We start from the raw sequence: 20,593 nt of genomic DNA, 5'->3' as shown, positions 1-20,593 counted from the left end.
TGATGTTCTTTTTTTTTTGTTTTTTTGTGGTTTTTTTTTTATTTCACTAAGCTACACAAGGGCTATCTGCGCTAGCCATCCCTAATTTCGCAATGTAAGACTAGAGGGAAGGCAGCTAGTCATCACCGCCCACAGCCAACTCTTGGGCTATTCTTTTACTAACGAATAGTGGGATTGACCGTCACATTATAACGCCTTCACGACTGGGAGTGCGAGCATGTTTGGCGTGACCGAGATGCGAACCAGCGACCCTAAGAATACGTGTCGAGCGACTTAACCTCCCAGCCATACCGAACCTTTGAAGGTGGTGAAAGTTAAACGCTTGGACTAACTAATTAATGAATGAATAATTGATTTGAACTTCTTGTTTATGATATAAGTTAAGCAACCAGTTTGTCAAACAAGTTTGATTTCATTCCTTTTAGTAGCACACTAATCGTTTTTTTTTCTTTTGGCCACAGTTTCTTCAACCTAAGGTGTTTTTGACTTCGTTTAGTTTCAGCATGTTAACTAAATATTTAATTATTCAAATAATCCCCAGTGGCTCAGCGGTATGTTTGCGGACTTACAACGCTCAAAACCAGCTTTCGATACCCGTGGTGGGCAGAGCACAGATAGCCCATTGTGTAGCTTTGTGCTTAATTCAAAACAACAACAATAATTCAAATATATTAAGTTATTACGTGTGACTTAGACGAAGAATATGAAAAACTACCTGTATCTAAACCTACATAAGCTGGTGACTAACCAACGTAATAACAAACTGTATAAGTAAAATTCTTTATGTTTTCAAAGTTCAACCTAATGTCAATTGTTTTAAATCACTAATTTTTCAGAAATTATAGCTAAATAATGTTTCGGTCTCAGTAAGAGAATGATACGTCGTCTTCTTCAACGATCCAGAAAGATACATCCAGTAGAAACTACATCGTCAGTGCGCCATGGTTTAACTTGTACATTAAATAAAAATATATGTACCAGTGCAGAGATACTCTTATTAAATTTGTATTTATTTGATGAATAATGTTACCTCGATAAATAATAATAAACACATGTTTGTTTTTTAATACCGCGCAAAGCTACACAAGGCCTATCTGAGCTAGTCGTCTCTTATTTAGCACTGTAAGACTAGAGGGAAGGCAGTTAGTCATCACCACCCAACCTCAACTCTTGGACTACTCTTTTACCAACAAACATTGGGACCCTTACTTTGTAACGCCCCCACGCGTGTAAGGGCGAGCATGTGTGGGGCGCTGCAGATTCGAACCTGGGACCCTCAGATTACGAGTCGAGCGCCTTATCTATCTGGCCACGCCGGGTTCCCAGCGCACCTCTCTAGTTAAATTACCTTTGTACTTATGTTGTATATTAATTGCTGGTTAATGACGTTCTCAAGGCCGTCGCTTACATCCGTACGAGTAAGACATCGTTAGTTAATTATAATTATCAAAATCAGGTTAGAGTAAATTGTACAGATATACATACTTATATACACGTCTAAAACATAAATCCGTACAACAGAATACGCTGCCACCCCCTTAATTTAACATTTATTTTACAGAATATAGTTTGTACAAAGATAATAGTTTATTGTTACCGCAATGAGTGATTCAAGAGAAAGAACAGAACTATTGACGCACAGTACTACATTCAACTGTAATAACCCGAAATGTTTTACGTGTTTGTATAGCATCTAATATACTGTCACAATTAGTTAATTATACATTATTATTCGGCAGCCTAACTGGTTTATCATTTATTTATAAATTTGATTGAACAAGAGATGAAGTAATGACCTAATCTATTCTCTGATCCGCTACTTCCTCTGCAACAAATTAGTTTCACAGTTAATTGGTAATGTTTGGATGAGTTAGGCAAGTAACCAAAGTGCGCTTAACATTGTACTGGGAGAAAAGTAGTTCGGCCAAGTGTGTTAAGGAGTTAGACTCGTAATCCGAGGGTCGCGGGTTCGAATCCCGGTCGCACCAAACATGCTCGCCCTTTCAGCCGTGGAGGCGTTATAATTTTACGGTCAATCCCACTATTCGTTGGTAGAAGAGTAGCCCAAGAGTTGGCGGTGGGTGGTGACGACTAGCTTCCTTCCCTCTAGTCTTACACTGCTAAATTAGGGACGGCTAGCGCAGATAGCCCTAGAGTAGCTTTGCACGAAATTAAACAAACAAACAAAGTAGTTTATTTGATCTTGACCTGTAGTCATTTACTTACTGTCATGGACCACTTCTGACACTACTTGTGTAAACCACTTTTAATACAATACTATCATGGACAGCTTATGGTAACACTTCGTTATTATAGTGCTATTCTCACGCTTCTGTCTATCCTCAACTTTATTAATATTTTCATTATTTCGAATTATTCTAGTACAAACTGAGGTATCCATCCTTTGTCTGGTTAAGAGATTTAAAAATGCATGGGCGGATGGTATGATAAATAACACGACAATCCTAACTTCCAGATAATTTATAGCATAGCATATTATAACAGTATTCATAATTATTACCTCACCCACAGATTTGTATAAGCTTTAATAACTCACTCTGTGTATACTTAAAACAAAGTGTAAACTGTTTGATGTACAGGGTAACTTTGGAGAAAGAGGTAGCGAAAAGTAGTGGAAGTAGGGGTGCATTCTGTTATCCAGGTTTTAATGTCCTTTTACAGTGTTTCATGTGAAAAAATTACTGACGGTCATTGACCACAGTAGGAAGTAGGTACAACTCAACCTTTCAGTATAAACCTCAGCTCAGGTTATGTAATCTTGCAATAGTGGCGGCCATTTTTTTCATTGCTTTTTAGTAATGTCACTGCTAGTTCTGTATCTGAACTATATAAAATATTTGTCTACCCTCCCTCACGTTGTGCGTATGTTGTGTTATATAAAGGGTAATAAAGTTTCTTTTGTGTAATGACGTTGGGCCATCTTCAAATGTGCTTATCTTTTGTCAAAGATAACAAAAGCAACATAACAGCAAAAACAGCAGAGTTGAGGAGCTGTGTAACTTTTACTGACATGCCCCTTATTCTAAAGTGTCCTTCCACAAAGTTTGGTTTAGATTAACCCAGAGGCCTAGGAGTAGTCAGGTATTTTATAGTATTTTATAAATACGATGTGATAACTGCCACGACTTCTATATTGGAGAAACAAGTAGAAAAATGGAAACCAGATTCAAAGAACATAAAAAGTCACCTTCACACGTTTTCGAACACTGCAAGTCAAATAAACACAACATAACCATAGAAAACACTCAAATACTAAATAAAGAAACAAACATAAACAAACGCAAAATTAAAGAAGCCTTACTTATACAACAACTTAAACCCAAAATAAACCAATATAAAGGAACGCCTTTATACCTATATTAATAAAATAAAATAAATAAAATTATATATTCAAACATCTAATACCGCCCTCTACATTTAGACACACAGTTACACAACCCCTTTCAGACATGTGGTCGGCTTCCGGTCAGTTACCTCTTTCTTTGTGAACCTGACGATGACCGAAGAAGGTCGAAACGTTGTTCGCTCTTCTATGTAAAAGTGTTTTCTCAGCCCAAACGAGCCGTTTTTGCATATAATGTGTTGATTATAATCCATCTCAGCTGTGTTTCTATCTAATCTCAATGTCGCATCATTAAACTAAGTTATGTGTGATAGTTTAGAGTCTTTACCCAGATATTTTATAAACGTCACAATCTTATCTACGTCAGTGCATCATCGAGAAATTCACAGTGTTTTCCATATATTTATCAATAACAATAGCATACAGGCAAACAATTAGGGAATACCTATCATCTCTTTCATTTCATCTGTACAATTCAGGGTTCGAACCAGTAAGTTCACAGTTTTTTGTCTTCCATGTATTTGTATAACCAAATATTCACAAACACAATTCCAGTTTTAACTTTATATGGTTAGATCTTAACTACCGATCTATATGCAAGATACATTAGTTTAAATACGAGTGGGTTAAGCGTAAGTGGATATATGTATTTTGATGGCTCTTTGGTCCTTATAAGATGTTCGTTTATAGTGTACTTAACTCATCTCGATGACACTATTCTGTTTCCGCCATTTTCTCAAAGTACAGAAAAATACAATTACACAGACTCTAGGAAACTACTCATTTGTGTGTCATGATGTCATCATCCTTCCAAACTTTCAGCATGGTTTAAAATTTTAAGTTTAGCTCCAAAGTTGGTTTGTTTTTGCACAGCTTATAATTTCAAGTGTTTATTCTCAACATTAGGGTCTAACTGTATCTTGGTAACTTTTACATTGTCACCCTGACAACCTTCACGAACACCAGTCACAGTTCTCGTAATAAAGTCAAGGTTATAAAAATTACCTGTTGCGCCCCCTTTCTCACTTAATATTTCGCATATCTCACCTTCTGTTTTTCTCTTGCTTCTACTTATTACACCCAATTCTCTACATTCGTTTACCAACTGACTTTTGTCAGAGATTTCCATTTCTCGTCAATATTAGTGTTAATCATTTGAGCAACTAAACACACAAGCTTTACATGTGTAAGAATTAACCGATTCGTCTTCAAACACGAAACAATAAGACAGAGGAAACTTATCATATTTCCCGAATTCATAAGATTAACGTCCTCCTCAGATTTTCCTGATGACTTTGAACTTCAAACATACTTTTTATCGTTAGGCTTCGATTCTTTACGAATTGATGGTCGAAATTCGATGTTTTGTGTTTTCGATTACTAACAGTTTGATGAGCCTCACTCCTAATGCCACTTCAAAGTCGTTTTTCAGTCGTCCTTTGCTTTCCCTTCAACTGCATAACGGCTTAACAAATCACTGTTCCTTACAACAATCAACAACACACGGAGATAATATTAGGTTTTGGTCTTTACTGGCAGCTCAGCACTTCTTCCTTCACTACTCTTTCGATGTATTTAATATTTGTTAAGCCTTTTTCTCTCTATTCAACTCCTGTCTTTTATGTATATATATATATTTTCTAAACCACGTACCTTTATCTATGACCTTGTATGTCTGCTTTTCACAAATATGGTTATAACGCTTTTAAACTGCTCAAAAAATTAAAGGAACAAGTGTGTTTTCTTATATAATTTCTCTCAGTGTTCCAAATGTGATATTTTTTTTTAGGTAATTTGCCTCCTTTCAGTTCCATCTGTATCCCTTTTTTAATGTGTGATGAACGGTAAAAGATGGAGAAATAATTTTTTAAAAAATGACTAATATCACTGAAATTGATATCCCATACGAAACAATACTTTAAACAGTTTACATGCGTTTATTCAAGAAATATTTGAAACAATCAATATCTAGCGTAACCTCCACGGGATATGACACACTCCTGACACCGATTTGGCACACTTCGAATCAATCTATCGATGTTATCTTGGTGCATGACAGTTGACTCGTCTACCAAGGCTTGTCGGAGTTCCTATACATTCTGAGGAGGGTGCTAGCGTTCACTAACACGAACTGTTTGGGTCGACACACGTGTTACAGTGGAATGCTTAAGGTCAATTCGCATTGACCGAGCCGTAGCTAACTTGTCCCGCAGAGCGGTAGTCACGATGTATCGGTCCTCTCTGGCTGTTGTGCGGCGATGACAGCCTTGACCTGGTGTTCTGCCATAAGAGTTCGTCTCATGGTAGCGTCGCGAAGGCCGATTGATGACGCTTGGTGACACACCGACGCGCTGTGCTACCCTCCAGCATCTGGACCGCCCTGGCCACCTCATTCTCTGTCAGATGGCGCCTGACTGCTTGGGTACACAATATGAAGGTACACACTGACAAAACGAGCCGCAAAAGATCCATGTTGGTGTTTGTTTCGATAATTTATGGGGAATACATAGTTTCACGTAACAACCTTATATAGGGTACCTTGAGTTGTATTCTCACGTAACAACCTTATATAGGGTACCTTGAGTTGTATTCTCCTTGAATAAGGTGCTTTTCGTTTGAGTTGCTTTAAACTTCACTCGCAAGCTTAAAAATACACTTGTAGACGAACGGATATGTTTTTCATACATAAATTTAGTTATGTCAAAAATATACTGAAATATATACTTGTTCCTGTAATTTCTTGACCAGCATAGTTAGAGAGGGTTCCACAAAGTCATTAAACAAGGAAAATAACCGATTCCTTCAATAACTCTCTAATCGTTTAATGCTATAATTCAATAATCCCTAAAGGATTATTACACACCGTTAGTAACTAAATGTGCTAGGATTTGAGACATCATGTGATATACCATCATAATTAATTATCCATTAATATTATTTAACAAAGAATAAATTCTTTATCGTCTTTTTTTCACTGAATAATATTTTACGTTTTCGCGAGGAAAAGAAATTCACATATACATAAATAACCAATTAATGAACTGAAAAATATGATACATATGTGTTTTCTTATAGCAAAGCCACATCGGGCTATCTGCTGAGCCCACCGAGGGGAATCGAACCTCTAATTTTAGCGTTGTAAATCCGTAGACTTACTGCTGTAATGGCTGGGGGTAAATATGAGATAACTGTTACGATATTTAACATGTTATCCAAATTCTTACCGTATCTTAGGCTATTATTGATGGGTAACGAACTATATATCAAATCCAAACAAAATTCTTAAATTCCAGCACCATATGAGGCTTCTGGGTTTATGTATTTATTCGTTTTGCTTCTCTAAACAGTTCTGATCAGTTGCGAATTTAACTAAACTAGTATACAGAAGCAAAATATCAAATAAAAAAAATACATTCAAACTCTGTGTCATCTTTGCCCGGCATAACCAGGTGGTTAAGGCACTCAACTCTTAATGTGAGGGTAGCGGGTTCGAATCATCGTTACACCAAACATGCTCGCCATTTCAGCCGTGGGGTTGTTATCATGTAACGGTCAATCCCACTATTCGTTGGTAAAACAGTAGCCCAAGAGGTAGTGGTGGGTGGTGATGACTAGCTGCTTTCCCTCTAGTCCTACACTGCTAAAGTAGGGACGCCTAGCGCAGATAGCTCTCGAGTAGCTTTGCGCGAAATTCAAAACAAACCAAACCAAACCTATACGTCATCTTTTCTTCACTGAAATTCGCGTTTTGGTAAAAAAAAGGAAATTACTAAATGAATAGATGAACGTAACTTGTAACTAAAACAGTGTTTCTTAAAACGTATAAACATAGGCTTTATCAATAACATGAAGTCTCTATAGTAATGAATATTTAAGAATAATAAATCTTATCGATACGATGAAACAATGACGGCTTGTAACTGGTTAGAAATATTGGCTTGAAAAAGATAATTTATCGTAATTAAACCAATAAAAATAAGTAATGCTAAAGTATTCATTAATTAACGCTTCCAGTACATTCTTTAATGTTGAACATTTGAAAACTACCTAAGCTGAGTAATTAAAACATTATTGTCAAAATAAATAAAAAATGCCAATAGATAACATGCGCTTATCCCACTCCGTGACGTCAGTTGGCTGTTTAATTATATACTTTCTACGAATGTAGCATGTGCTAACAAGGAATGTATAACAGTCTCTTAAATCAAAACTATAAATAAGCTTGTGTTAAATTGTATTCGAAATGAGAAAATAATAAAATAATTTAAAATGTTCCTTCCTTTGAACAATTGTTCATGAATGAACATTGAAACTATGTAATAAATAAGCATTTCAAAGATAAAAAAATGTTTCGAACAAGTCGAAGTACTTAGACTATTAATTAATCTCAGAACACGCGCGCTACTTACATTAGTGTTGATCATTCTCATAACAAAAATTAGGAAAATATCATTCGCTATTCTCGTGTAATATGTTCAGTTTTATAGCAATCTGTCTAAAGAGAAGGCACGTGTGATGCTCAAAGTAAATGACCCCAAACATTGAGTAACTGGGAGAAAAGGAATTTGTCTGCTTCCTTAGTAAACGTTATATTTGAAACTACATATACCTGCATTAATAAAACTTTTGAAATATATTAAATAAGCGTGTATAAAACTACAAGAAATGCTTGTGTATTAAACAATTAGAAGTCACATTTTCTTCGAACAAGTACTATATTCCTTCATATGTGATTATTGCATTTTTTTGAAATTTAATACCAAATTAGGGAGCTATTTTCAATCTACTTTATATTATAAATATTTTAATTTCACTTACCCTGTACTTTCCAAGATGATCCACTACGCAGGGAATACTGACATCTCTCCCGGCTGACACTGTAATATTTGGAATGGGTTCAGCAAACTCCGGCTTAAAAGACGTTTCTGTGTGACTTCCGAGTGCTGAAATACCACACAAAGTTGGAAGGTTACTTATTTGAACTTACCGTCTTATCAGCAAATCCATGGAAAGACTGGGAAAAGTAATTACTGTTGTGATTATTGTCAGCGTTGGAGTCTATATTTTTAACAAATAAGATTGGATCAAATATTGCCTAATCATTCCCTCATCAGCGGCACAGCTAGAAGCCGGGTTTCGATACCCGTGATGGGCAGAGCACAAATAATCCATTGTGTAACTGTGTACTTAATTACCCAGAACCAGAGAGCTCAGTTTACATAAGCAAAAAATTCATTAGCCTTATTTTATGAACTCTCGGGTTTCGTGTTTGCCCTACTTTGTTTTCTTAATTCTTGGCGAATCTTATTTTAGAACCAGATAAATCTTCTAAAAAGTAATTTTTACTTTACTTCTCAAGATCACAAAACGTTTAATTTAAAATTAATAAACTAACTATATATATCGTTTTATCAAATTGTAATAGAAATTGTACAACATGAAGTACAATAAACCTGTTAGTTCTGCTTGCCTTGTAGTCATATAATTTGAAAGATGAAACATAATTATCCATTTTGATAAGGAATCTCTCTGTCGTTTCAAGTTTAATTGACTGTTATCAGCTCAGATAAGTCAACCACATAACATGTTGTCTTTCAGGTGTAAAAACCGATTGTCCATGTCTTTCTGGTGTGAGAACCGATTGTCCATGTCTTTCAGGTGTAAGAACCAATTGTCCATGTCTTTCAGGTGTGAGAACCGATTGCACAAGTCTTTCAGGTGTAAGAACCGATTGTCCATGTCTTTCAGGTGTGAGAACCGATTGTCCATGTCTTTCAGGTGTGAGAACCGGTTGTCCATGTCTTTCAGGTGAAAGAACAGATTGTCCATGTCTTTCAGGTGTGAGAACCGATTGCACAAGGCTTTCAGGTGTAAGAACCGAGTGTCCATGTCTTTCAGGTGTAAGAACCGATTGTCCAAGTCTTTTAGGTGTAAGAAACAATTGCATAAGGCTTTTAGTAGTAATAACCAATTGCATAAGGCTTTTAGTAGTAAGAACCGATTGTCCATGTCTTTCAGGTGTAAGAACCGATTGCACAAGGCTTTTAGGTGTAAGAAACAATTGCATAAGTATTTCAGGTATAAGAAACACAATTGCATAAGACTTTTAGTAGTAAGAATCAATTGCATAAGACTTTTAGTAGTAAGAATCAATTGCATAAGTGTATCAGGTATAAGAAGAAATTGTATAAGTGTTTCAGGTGTGAAAACCAATTTCATAAAGCTTTTGAGTGTAAAAACCAATTGTATAAGTGTTTCAGGTGTGAAAACCAATTGCATAAAGCTTTTGAGTGTAAAAACCAATTGTATAAGTGTTTCAGGTGTGAAAACCAATTGCATAAAGCTTTTGAGTGTAAAAACCAATTGTATAAGTGTTTCAGGTGTGAAAACCAATTGCATAAAGCTTTTGAGCGTAAAAACCAATTGTATAAGTGTTTCAGGTGTGAAAACCAATTGCATAAAGCTTTTGAGCGTAAAAACCAATTGTATAAGTGTTTCAGGTGTGAAAACCAATTGCATAAACCTTTTGAGCGTAGAAACCAATTGTATAAGTGTTTCAGGTGTGAAAACCAATTGCATAAAGCTTTTGAGTGTAAAAACCAATTGTATAAGTGTTTCAGGTGTGAAAACCAATTGCATAAAGCTTTTGAGTGTAAAAACCAATTGTATAAGTGTTTCAGGTGTGAAAACCAATTGCATAAAGCTTTTGAGTGCATAAAGCTTTTGAAAAACCAATTGTATAAGTGTTTCAGGTGTGAAAACCAATTGCATAAAGCTTTTGAGTGTAAAAACCAATTGTATAAGTGTTTCAGGTGTGAAAACCAATTGCATAAAGCTTTTGACTGTAAAAACAAATTATATAAGTGTTTCAGGTATAAGAACCAATTACATAAGGCTTTTTATTATTTTGCTCAAATATTTGTTGTCCTTCAAAGAGAACAGTGTTTTTTTCAGTCACGTTTAGTACTGGACTATTGTTCAATGAGTACTGGACTATTGTTCAATTAGTCCTGAATTATTGTCCATTCTTGGTATGCCTTTATTTTCTTACATTTCAAACTCTGTAAGAAGTTATCATTGCACGTTTACTAAATGGATTTACAAGGACTCTAAACGTTCGAATTTGTTTCACATACTGTGACGTCATACGTATTTCTCCTGATACTGTGAACTAAAACATGAGTTTTTCACTCACAAAGAAATTCTAACCCTAACTTTAGATTAAGATATTGAACAGGTAATCACCAGTTGGCATGAATAATATACATGGAAAGATATTGTAATATTTCATATCTAGCTTGATGAAACATTGTAGAACTACAATATGTGAAATGTGTAAGCGTTTAGAATTAGTTTATTTGGGTATAATTACAGGTTGTTATATTATGTTTATTTGTAAACGATGCCTTTGCCAAATAAGGCAATTTCTTTTAGTCTATTGGTTCATATAGCAATAACTCATTCTTCTGGTTCTGATTTGTTTTATTCTTGAATGTCGTTTGTTTTTCAAAAACGACTTAATTGTGTTTTTTTTTTAATTTCGCGCAAAGCTACTCGAGGGCTATCTGCGCTAGCCGTCCCTAATTTAGTAGTATAAGTCTAGAGGGAAAACCGTTAGTCATCACCACCCACCGCCAACTCTTAGACTACTCTATTACCAACGAATAGTGGGATTGACCATCACATATATCCCCCCACAAATGAAAGGATGAACATGTTTGGTGTGATAGAGATTCGAAACCGCGACCCTCAGATTACGAATCGAGTGCCTTAACCCATCTGGCCATGCCGGGCCTATATTTAGAAATCAAACAAATAAATAAAACGAACAGTAAAAATTATCCAATGGAGTCAGCTGAACGTTTCGTCCAAATGATAAAAATTCTGCGAAAGTTTTTCTGATTTCTTTTTAAGTGCAAAACTGCACAAGGGGTTATCTCCGCTCTGCCTACCGGGGGTATCGAAACCTATTTTGGAGCCAGCTTTCGCTCTATTTGGAATGATATCTATTGTGATACTATTACTTGAGAATGACTATCAACACTAATTTTGAGAAAGTGTCAGACTTATTGTGATGAGGTCTTATTTTGTAACCGTTTGAAGACGCAATGTTAAGAAAAAATACAATTAAAATAATATATGTTAATATAACAATTACCAAGTAAAACATCACGATTCTAAAATATTCAGATTGTCTCAATATTCTATACGTTTTAGTTCTCCTTGAAACTTACAAGTGTATGAATTTTACATGTGTTTATGTTAATAGCTCCCATGGACATTTACCAATTGTAGCACTGTTCTAAATATTTATAATACAGATGTATATAAAGTACAAGAATCTCTGTTATGAAGGAACGCAAGACAAAATGGCCGCCATTAATGTAGCACTACATAAACTCAACTGAAGGCTGGTGTGAGGAGCTGTTTCGTAAATTAAACTTATTTCCTACTTTGACACGTGACTCTTCAATTTCAGCCCAAAACATACATGCGACCAATGACCGTTAATCATGTGATACATGTGGGTGGGCATTAACAGCCAGGTGATGAAACCGAGAAGACTTTAAGAGCTGGCTGATGGAACCGGGAAACAGAATGCACCCCCACCAACACGCTTTTACACGACTTCTTCCTACGGAGATACCTGAACATCACACAGTGTTTACTATGTTTTAAAAGTATGCGTATTGAATTCTTAAATATTATACAAAACATTTGGCAAGGAGTGCTGTAATAGTATGTTATGTTATCAATAAGTTGGGTGAAAGCTGGGATTTTTGAGTTCATTATTATGTTATTCACCCTGACAAAGGATGGGTACCTCAGGTTGCGGGAAATTCCACTTTTCATACTTCGAAGCTTTATCTAAATCGCTCAGTCATTACGTTACACCTCAACCTCAGTAAGTCGTGCGCTACATTAAATGTTCAAACACGAGTGCGTGAAGCTAGTTGATAAAAGATGTTTATACAGTGACAAAAGCGCATGCCGCGTTATACTGGGGAAAAATCGTTATGCGTAACCTGAAAAGCACTAAGGTATTGATTGTTAATCGAGGTGATGGCTCTATAGAATAAAAATTTCAAAACAAAACAAAAACAACAACTTATAACTAAAGAGTTAGCAATCAAGCTACTTGACATATAACCTACTGGCTACTCAGTGTTAAACACTCACCCCTGGTATCAACTGATTCAATTGCAAAAGAAACTTGCTCTAGAATGCACGTCACCCCAAGACCTCACTCATGATGGATTGGATTTCCACACAGATAGTTTAACTGAGGTTACAGATTTTTTTATATATATCTTACGTTGTCTTTTCCCATATAACTATATCTCTTTGTTTTTGAGCGTACATATTATAAGACAACATAGTTTGCAATATTTATCTTATTTCTGTGTAATAATTTTCCAAAAATATCACCAAAAGCAACGTCTTTTATCGATTGTTTTTCGATATGACAATAAGACATTCAAATATAAGAAACCTTCTAAAACAATATCTGTTGCTCCATTATACAGTGTATCAACTAAAGTAGGGGTAACATCTAGATTAAAACAATGTATGTTACTTCATTATACAGTGTATCAACTAAAGTAGGGGATAATATATAACTAAAAACAACATCTGCTACTTCATTATACGGTGTATCAACTAAAGTAGGGGTAAACATCTAATTTAAAACAATGTATGTTACTTCATTATACAGTGTATCAACTAAAGTAGGGGTAACATCTAGATTAAAACAATGAATGTTGCTCCATTATACAGTGTATCAACTAAAGTAGGGGTAACATCTAGATTAAAACAATATCTGTTACTTCATTATACAGTGTATCAACTAAAGTAGGGGTAACATCTAGATTAAAACAATATCTGTTACTTCATTATACAGTGTATCAACTAAAGTAGGGGTAACATCTAGATTAAAACAATGTATGTTACTTCATTAGACAGTGTATCAACTAAAGTAGGGGTAACATCTAGATTAAAACAATGTATGTTACTTCATTATACAGTGTATCAACTAAAGTAGGGGTAACATCTAGATTAAAACAATATCTGTTACTTCATTATACAGTGTATCAACTAAAGTAGGGGTAACATCTAGATTAAAACAATATCTGTTACTTCATTATACAGTGTATCAACTAAAGTAGGGGTAACATCTAGATTAAAACAATGTATGTTACTTCATTATACAGTGTATCAACTAAAGTAGGGGTAACATCTAGATTAAAACAATGTATGTTGCTCCATTATACAGTGTATCAACTAAAGTAGGGGTAACATCTAGATTAAAACAATATCTGTTACTTCATTATACAGTGTATCAACTAAAGTAGGGGTAACATCTAGATTAAAACAATATCTGTTACTTCATTATACAGTGTATCAACTAAAGTAGGGGTAACATCTAGATTAAAACAATGTATGTTACTTCATTAGACAGTGTATCAACTAAAGTAGGGGTAACATCCAGATTAAAACAATATCTGTTACTTCATTATACAGTGTATCAACTAAAGTAGGGGTAACATCTAGATTAAAACAATATCTGTTACTTCATTATACAGTACCTCAACTAATGTAAGGGATAACATCTAGATTGAAACAATGTATGTTACTTCATTATACAGTGTATCAACTAAAGTAGGGGTAACATCTAGATTAAAACAATGTATGTTGCTCCATTATACAGTGTATCAACTAAAGTAGAAGTAACATCTAGATTAAAACAATGTATGTTACTTCATTATACAGTACCTCAACTAATGTAAGGGATAACATCTAGATTAAAACAATGTATGTTACTTCATTATACAGTGTATCAACTAAAGTAGGGGTAACATCTAGATTAAAACAATGTATGTTACTTCATTATACAGTGTATCAACTAAAGTAGGGGTAACATCTAGATTAAAACAATGTATGTTACTTCATTATACAGTGTATCAACTAAAGTAGGGGTAACATCTAGATTAAAACAATGTATGTTACTTCATTATACAGTGTATCAACTAAAGTAGGAGTAACATCTAGATTAAAACAATGTATGTTGCTCCATTATACAGTGTATCAACTAAAGTAGGGGTAACATCTAGATTAAAACAATGTATGTTACTTCATTATACAGTGTATCAACTAAAGTAGGGGTAACATCTAGATTAAAACAATGTATGTTACTTCATTATACAGTGTATCAACTAAAGTAGGGGAATAACATCTAGATTAAAACAATATCTGTTACTTCATTATACAGTGTATCAACTAAAGTAGGGGATAATATATAACTAAAAACAACATCTGCTACTTCATTATACGGTGTATCAACAAAAGTAGGGGTAACATCTAGATTAAAACAATGTATGTTGCTCCATTATACAGTGTATCAACTAAAGTAGGGGTAACATCTAGATTAAAACAATGTATGTTACTTCATTATACAGTGTATCAACTAAAGTAGGGGTAACATCTAGATTAAAACAATATCTGTTACTTCATTATACAGTGTATCAACTAAAGTAGGGGTAACATCTAGATTAAAACAATGTATGTTACTTCATTATACAGTGTATCAACTAAAGTAGGGGTAACATCCAGATTAAAACAATATCTGTTACTTCATTATACAGTGTATCAACTAAAGTAGGGGTAACATCTAGATTAAAACAATGTATGTTGCTCCATTATACAGTGTATCAACTAAAGTAGAAGTAACATCTAGATTAAAACAATGTATGTTACTTCATTATACAGTACCTCAACTAATGTAAGGGATAACATCTAGATTAAAACAATGTATGTTACTTCATTATACAGTGTATCAACTAAAGTAGGGGTAACATCTAGATTAAAACAATGTATGTTACTTCATTATACAGTGTATCAACTAAAGTAGGGGTAACATCTAGATTAAAACAATGTATGTTACTTCATTATACAGTGTATCAACTAAAGTAGGGTAACATCTAGATTAAAACAATGTATGTTACTTCATTATACAGTGTATCAACTAAAGTAGGGGTAACATCTAGATTAAAACAATGTATGTTGCTCCATTATACAGTGTATCAACTAAAGTAGGGGTAACATCTAGATTAAAACAATGTATGTTACTTCATTATACAGTGTATCAACTAAAGTAGGGGTAACATCTAGATTAAAACAATGTATGTTACTTCATTATACAGTGTATCAACTAAAGTAGGGGTAACATCTAGATTAAAACAATATCTGTTACTTCATTATACAGTGTATCAACTAAAGTAGGGGATAATATATAATAAAAACAACATCTGCTACTTCATTATACGGTGTATCAACTAAAGTAGGGGTAACATCTAGATTAAAACAATGTATGTTGCTCCATTATACAGTGTATCAACTAAAGTAGGGGTAACATCTAGATTAAAACAATGTATGTTACTTCATTATACAGTGTATCAACTAAAGTAGGGGTAACATCTAGATTAAAACAATATCTGTTACTTCATTATACAGTGTATCAACTAAAGTAGGGGTAACATCTAGATTAAAACAATGTATGTTACTTCATTATACAGTGTATCAACTAAAGTAGGGGTAACATCTAGATTAAAACAATATCTGTTACTTCATTATACAGTGTATCAACTAAAGTAGGGGATAATATATAACTAAAAACAACATCTGCTACTTCATTATACGGTGTATCAACTAAAGTAGGGGTAACATCCAGATTAAAACAATGTATGTTGCTCCATTATACAGTGTATCAACTAAAGTAGGGGTAACATCTAGATTAAAACAATATCTGTTACTTCATTATACAGTGTATCAACTAAAGTAGGGGATAATATATAACTAAAAACAACATCTGCTACTTCATTATACGGTGTATCAACTAAAGTAGGGGTAACATCTAGATTAAAACAATGTATGTTGCTCCATTATACAGTGTATCAACTAAAGTAGGGGTAACATCTAGATTAAAACAATGTATGTTACTTCATTATACAGTGTATCAACTAAAGTAGGGGTAACATCTAGATTAAAACAATGTATGTTACTTCATTATACAGTGTATCAACTAAAGTAGGGGTAACATCTAGATTAAAACAATGTTTGTTACTTCATTATACAGTGTATCAACTAAAGTAGGGGTAACATCTAGATTAAAACAATGTATGTTACTTCATTATACAGTGTATCAACTAAAGTAGGGGTAACATCTAGATTAAACAATGTATGTTACTTCATTATACAGTGTATCAACTAAAGTAGGGGTAACATCTAGATTAAAACAATGTATGTTGCTCCATTATACAGTGTACCAACTAAAGTAGGGGTAACATCTAGATTAAAACAATGTATGTTACTTCATTATACAGTGTATCAACTAAAGTAGGGGTAACATCTAGATTAAAACAATGTATGTGACTTCATTATACAGTGTATCAACTAAAGTAGGGGTAACATCTAGATTAAAACAATATCTGTTACTTCATTATACAGTGTATCAACTAAAGTAGGGGATAATATATAACTAAAAACAACATCTGCTACTTCATTATACGGTGTATCAACTTAAGTAGGGGAAACATCTAGATTAAAACAATGTATGTTGCTCCATTATACAGTGTATCAACTAAAGTAGGGGTAACATCTAGATTAAAACAATGTATGTTACTTCATTATACAGTGTATCAACTAAAGTAGGGGTAACATCTAGATTAAAACAATGTATGTTACTTCATTATACAGTGTATCAACTAATGTAAGGGATAACATCTAGATTAAAACAATGTATGTTACTTCATTATACAGTGTATCAACTAAAATAGGGGTAACATCTAGATTAAAACAATATCTGTTACTTCATTATACAGTGTATCAACTAAAGTAGGGGTAACATCTAGATTAAAACAATGTATGTTACTTCATTATACAGTGCCTCAACTAATGTAAGGGATAACATCTAGATTAAAACAATGTATGTTACTTCATTATACAGTGTATCAACTAAAGTAGGGGTAACATCTAGATTAAAACAATGTTTGTTACTTCATTATACAGTGTATCAACTAAAGTAGGGGTAACATCTAGATTAAAACAATGTATGTTACTTCATTATACAGTGTATCAACTAAAGTAGGGGTAACATCTAGATTAAACAATGTATGTTACTTCATTATACAGTGTATCAACTAAAGTAGGGGTAACATCTAGATTAAAACAATGTATGTTGCTCCATTATACAGTGTACCAATTAAAGTAGGGGTAACATCTAGATTAAAACAATGTATGTTACTTCATTATACAGTGTATCAACTAAAGTAGGGGTAACATCTAGATTAAAACAATGTATGTGACTTCATTATACAGTGTATCAACTAAAGTAGGGGTAACATCTAGATTTAAACAATATCTGTTACTTCATTATACAGTGTATCAACTAAAGTAGGGGATAATATATAACTAAAAACAACATCTGCTACTTCATTATACGGTGTATCAACTTAAGTAGGGGAAACATCTAGATTAAAACAATGTATGTTGCTCCATTATACAGTGTATCAACTAAAGTAGGGGTAACATCTAGATTAAAACAATGTATGTTACTTCATTATACAGTGTATCAACTAAAGTAGGGGTAACATCTAGATTAAAACAATGTATGTTACTTCATTATACAGTGTATCAACTAATGTAAGGGATAACATCTAGATTAAAACAATGTATGTTACTTCATTATACAGTGTATCAACTAAAGTAGGGGATAACATCTAAATTAAAACAATGTATGTTACTTCATTATACAGTGTATCAACTAAAGTAGGGGATAATATCTAGATTAAAACAATGTATGTTACTTCATTATACAGTGTATCAACTAAAGTAGGGGTAACATCTAGATTAAAACAATATCTGTTACTTCATTATACAGTGTATCAACTAAAGTAGGGGTAACATCTAGATTAAAACAATATCTGTTACTTCATTATACAGTGTATCAACTAAAGTAGGGGTAACATCTAGATTAAAACAATGTATGTTACTTCATTATACAGTGTATCAACTAAAGTAGGGGTAACATCTAGATTAAAACAATGTCTGTTACTTCATTATACAGTGTATCAACTAAAGTAGGGGTAACATCTAGATTAAAACAATGTATGTTACTTCATTATACAGTGTATCAACTAAAGTAGAAGTAACATCTAGATTAAAACATTGTATGTTACTTCATTATACAGTGTATCAACTAAAGTAGGGGTAATATCTAGATTAAAACAATATCTGTTACTTCATTATACAGTGTATCAACTAAAGTAGGGGATAATATATAACTAAAAACAACATCTGCTACTTCATTATACGGTGTATCAACTTAAGTAGGGGAAACATCTAGATTAAAACAATGTATGTTGCTCCATTATACAGTGTATCAACTAAAGTAGGGGTAACATCTAGATTAAAACAATGTATGTTACTTCATTATACAGTGTATCAAATAAAGTAGGGGTAACATCTAGATTAAAACAATGTATGTTACTTCATTATACAGTGTATCAACTAAAGTAGGGGTAACATCTAGATTAAAACAATGTATGTTACTTCATTATACAGTGTATCAACTAATGTAAGGGATAACATCTAGATTAAAACAATGTATGTTACTTCATTATACAGTGTATCAACTAAAGTAGGGGTAACATCTAGATTAAAACAATGTTTGTTACTTCATTATACAGTGTATCAACTAAAGTAGGGGTAACATCTAAATTAAAACAATGTATGTTATTTCATTATACAGTGTATCAACTAAAGTAGGGGTAACATCTAGATTAAAACAATGTATGTTACTTCATTATACAGTGTATCAACTAAAGTAGGGGTAACATCTAGATTAAAACAATATCTGTTACTTCATTATACAGTGTATCAACTAAAGTAGGGGTAACATCTAGATTAAAACAATATCTGTTACTTCATTATACAGTGTATCAACTAAAGTAGGGGTAACATCTAGATTAAAACAATGTATGTTACTTCATTATACAGTGTATCAACTAAAGTAGGGGTAACATCTAGATTAAAACAATGTCTGTTACTTCATTATACAGTGTATCAACTAAAATAGGGGTAACATCTAGATTAAAACAATGTATGTTACTTCATTATACAGTGTATCAACTAAAGTAGGGGTAACATCTAAATTAAAACAATGTATGTTACTTCATTATACAGTGTATCAACTAAAGTAGGGGTAACATCTAGATTAAAACAATGTATGTTACTTCATTATACAGTGTATCAACTAAAGTAGGGGTAACATCTAGATTAAAACAATGTCTGTTACTTCATTATACAGTGTATCAACTAAAATAGGGGTAACATCTAGATTAAAACAATGTATGTTACTTAATTATACAGTGTATCAACTAAAGTAGGGGTAACATCTAAATTAAAACAATGTATGTTACTTCATTATACAGTGTATCAACTAAAGTAGGGGTAACATCTAGATTAAAACAATGTATGTTACTTCATTATACAGTGTATCAACTAAAGTAGGGTAACATCTAGATTAAAACAATGTATGTTACTTCATTATACAGTGTATCAAATAAAGTAGGGTAACATCTAGATTAAAACAATGTATGTTACTTCATTATAGAGTGTATCAACTAAAGTAGGGGTAACATCTAGATTAAAACAATATCTGTTACTTCATTATACAGTGTATCAACTAAAGTAGGGGTAACATCTAGATTAAAACAATGTATGTTACTTCATTATACAGTGTATCAACTAAAGTAGGGGTAACATCTAGATTAAAACAATGTATGTTACTTCATTATACAGTGTATCAACTAAAGTAGGGGTAACATCTAGATTAAAACAATGTATGTTACTTCATTATACATTGTATCAACTAAAGTAGGGGTAACATCTAGATTAAAACAATATCTGTTACTTCATTATACAGTGTATCAACTAAAGTAGGGGTAACATCTAGATTAAAACAATGTATGTTACTTCATTATACAGTGTATCAACTAAAGTAGGGGTAACATCTAGATTAAAACAATGTATGTTACTTCATTATACAGTGTATCAACTAAAGTAGGGGTAACATCTAGATTAAAACAATATCTGTTGCTCCATTATACAGTGTATCAACGAAAGTAGGGGTAACATCTAGATTAAAACAATGTATGTTACTTCATTATACAG

The 20,593-nt window shown here is 33.2% G+C and overlaps 1 protein-coding gene across 4 annotated transcripts in view; it reads right to left on the bottom strand.

Moving 5' to 3' along the window:
• The window catches only part of LOC143249875 (neurotrimin-like), a 202,779-nt gene that overhangs the window by 62,299 nt on the left and 119,887 nt on the right, over positions 1–20,593 (bottom strand). For all 4 annotated transcript variants that reach the window (XM_076500460.1, XM_076500462.1, XM_076500461.1 and 1 more), the window contains one exon: positions 8,183–8,307. In XM_076500460.1, coding sequence (XP_076356575.1) covers positions 8,183–8,307 — 125 coding nt within the window. The remainder of the gene's footprint in view (positions 1–8,182; positions 8,308–20,593) is intronic.

Source organism: Tachypleus tridentatus, chromosome 4, assembly GCF_004210375.1.
Source record: "Tachypleus tridentatus isolate NWPU-2018 chromosome 4, ASM421037v1, whole genome shotgun sequence".
NCBI lineage: Eukaryota > Metazoa > Arthropoda > Merostomata > Xiphosura > Limulidae > Tachypleus > Tachypleus tridentatus.
This window is presented reverse-complemented; position numbering and strand designations above follow the sequence as displayed.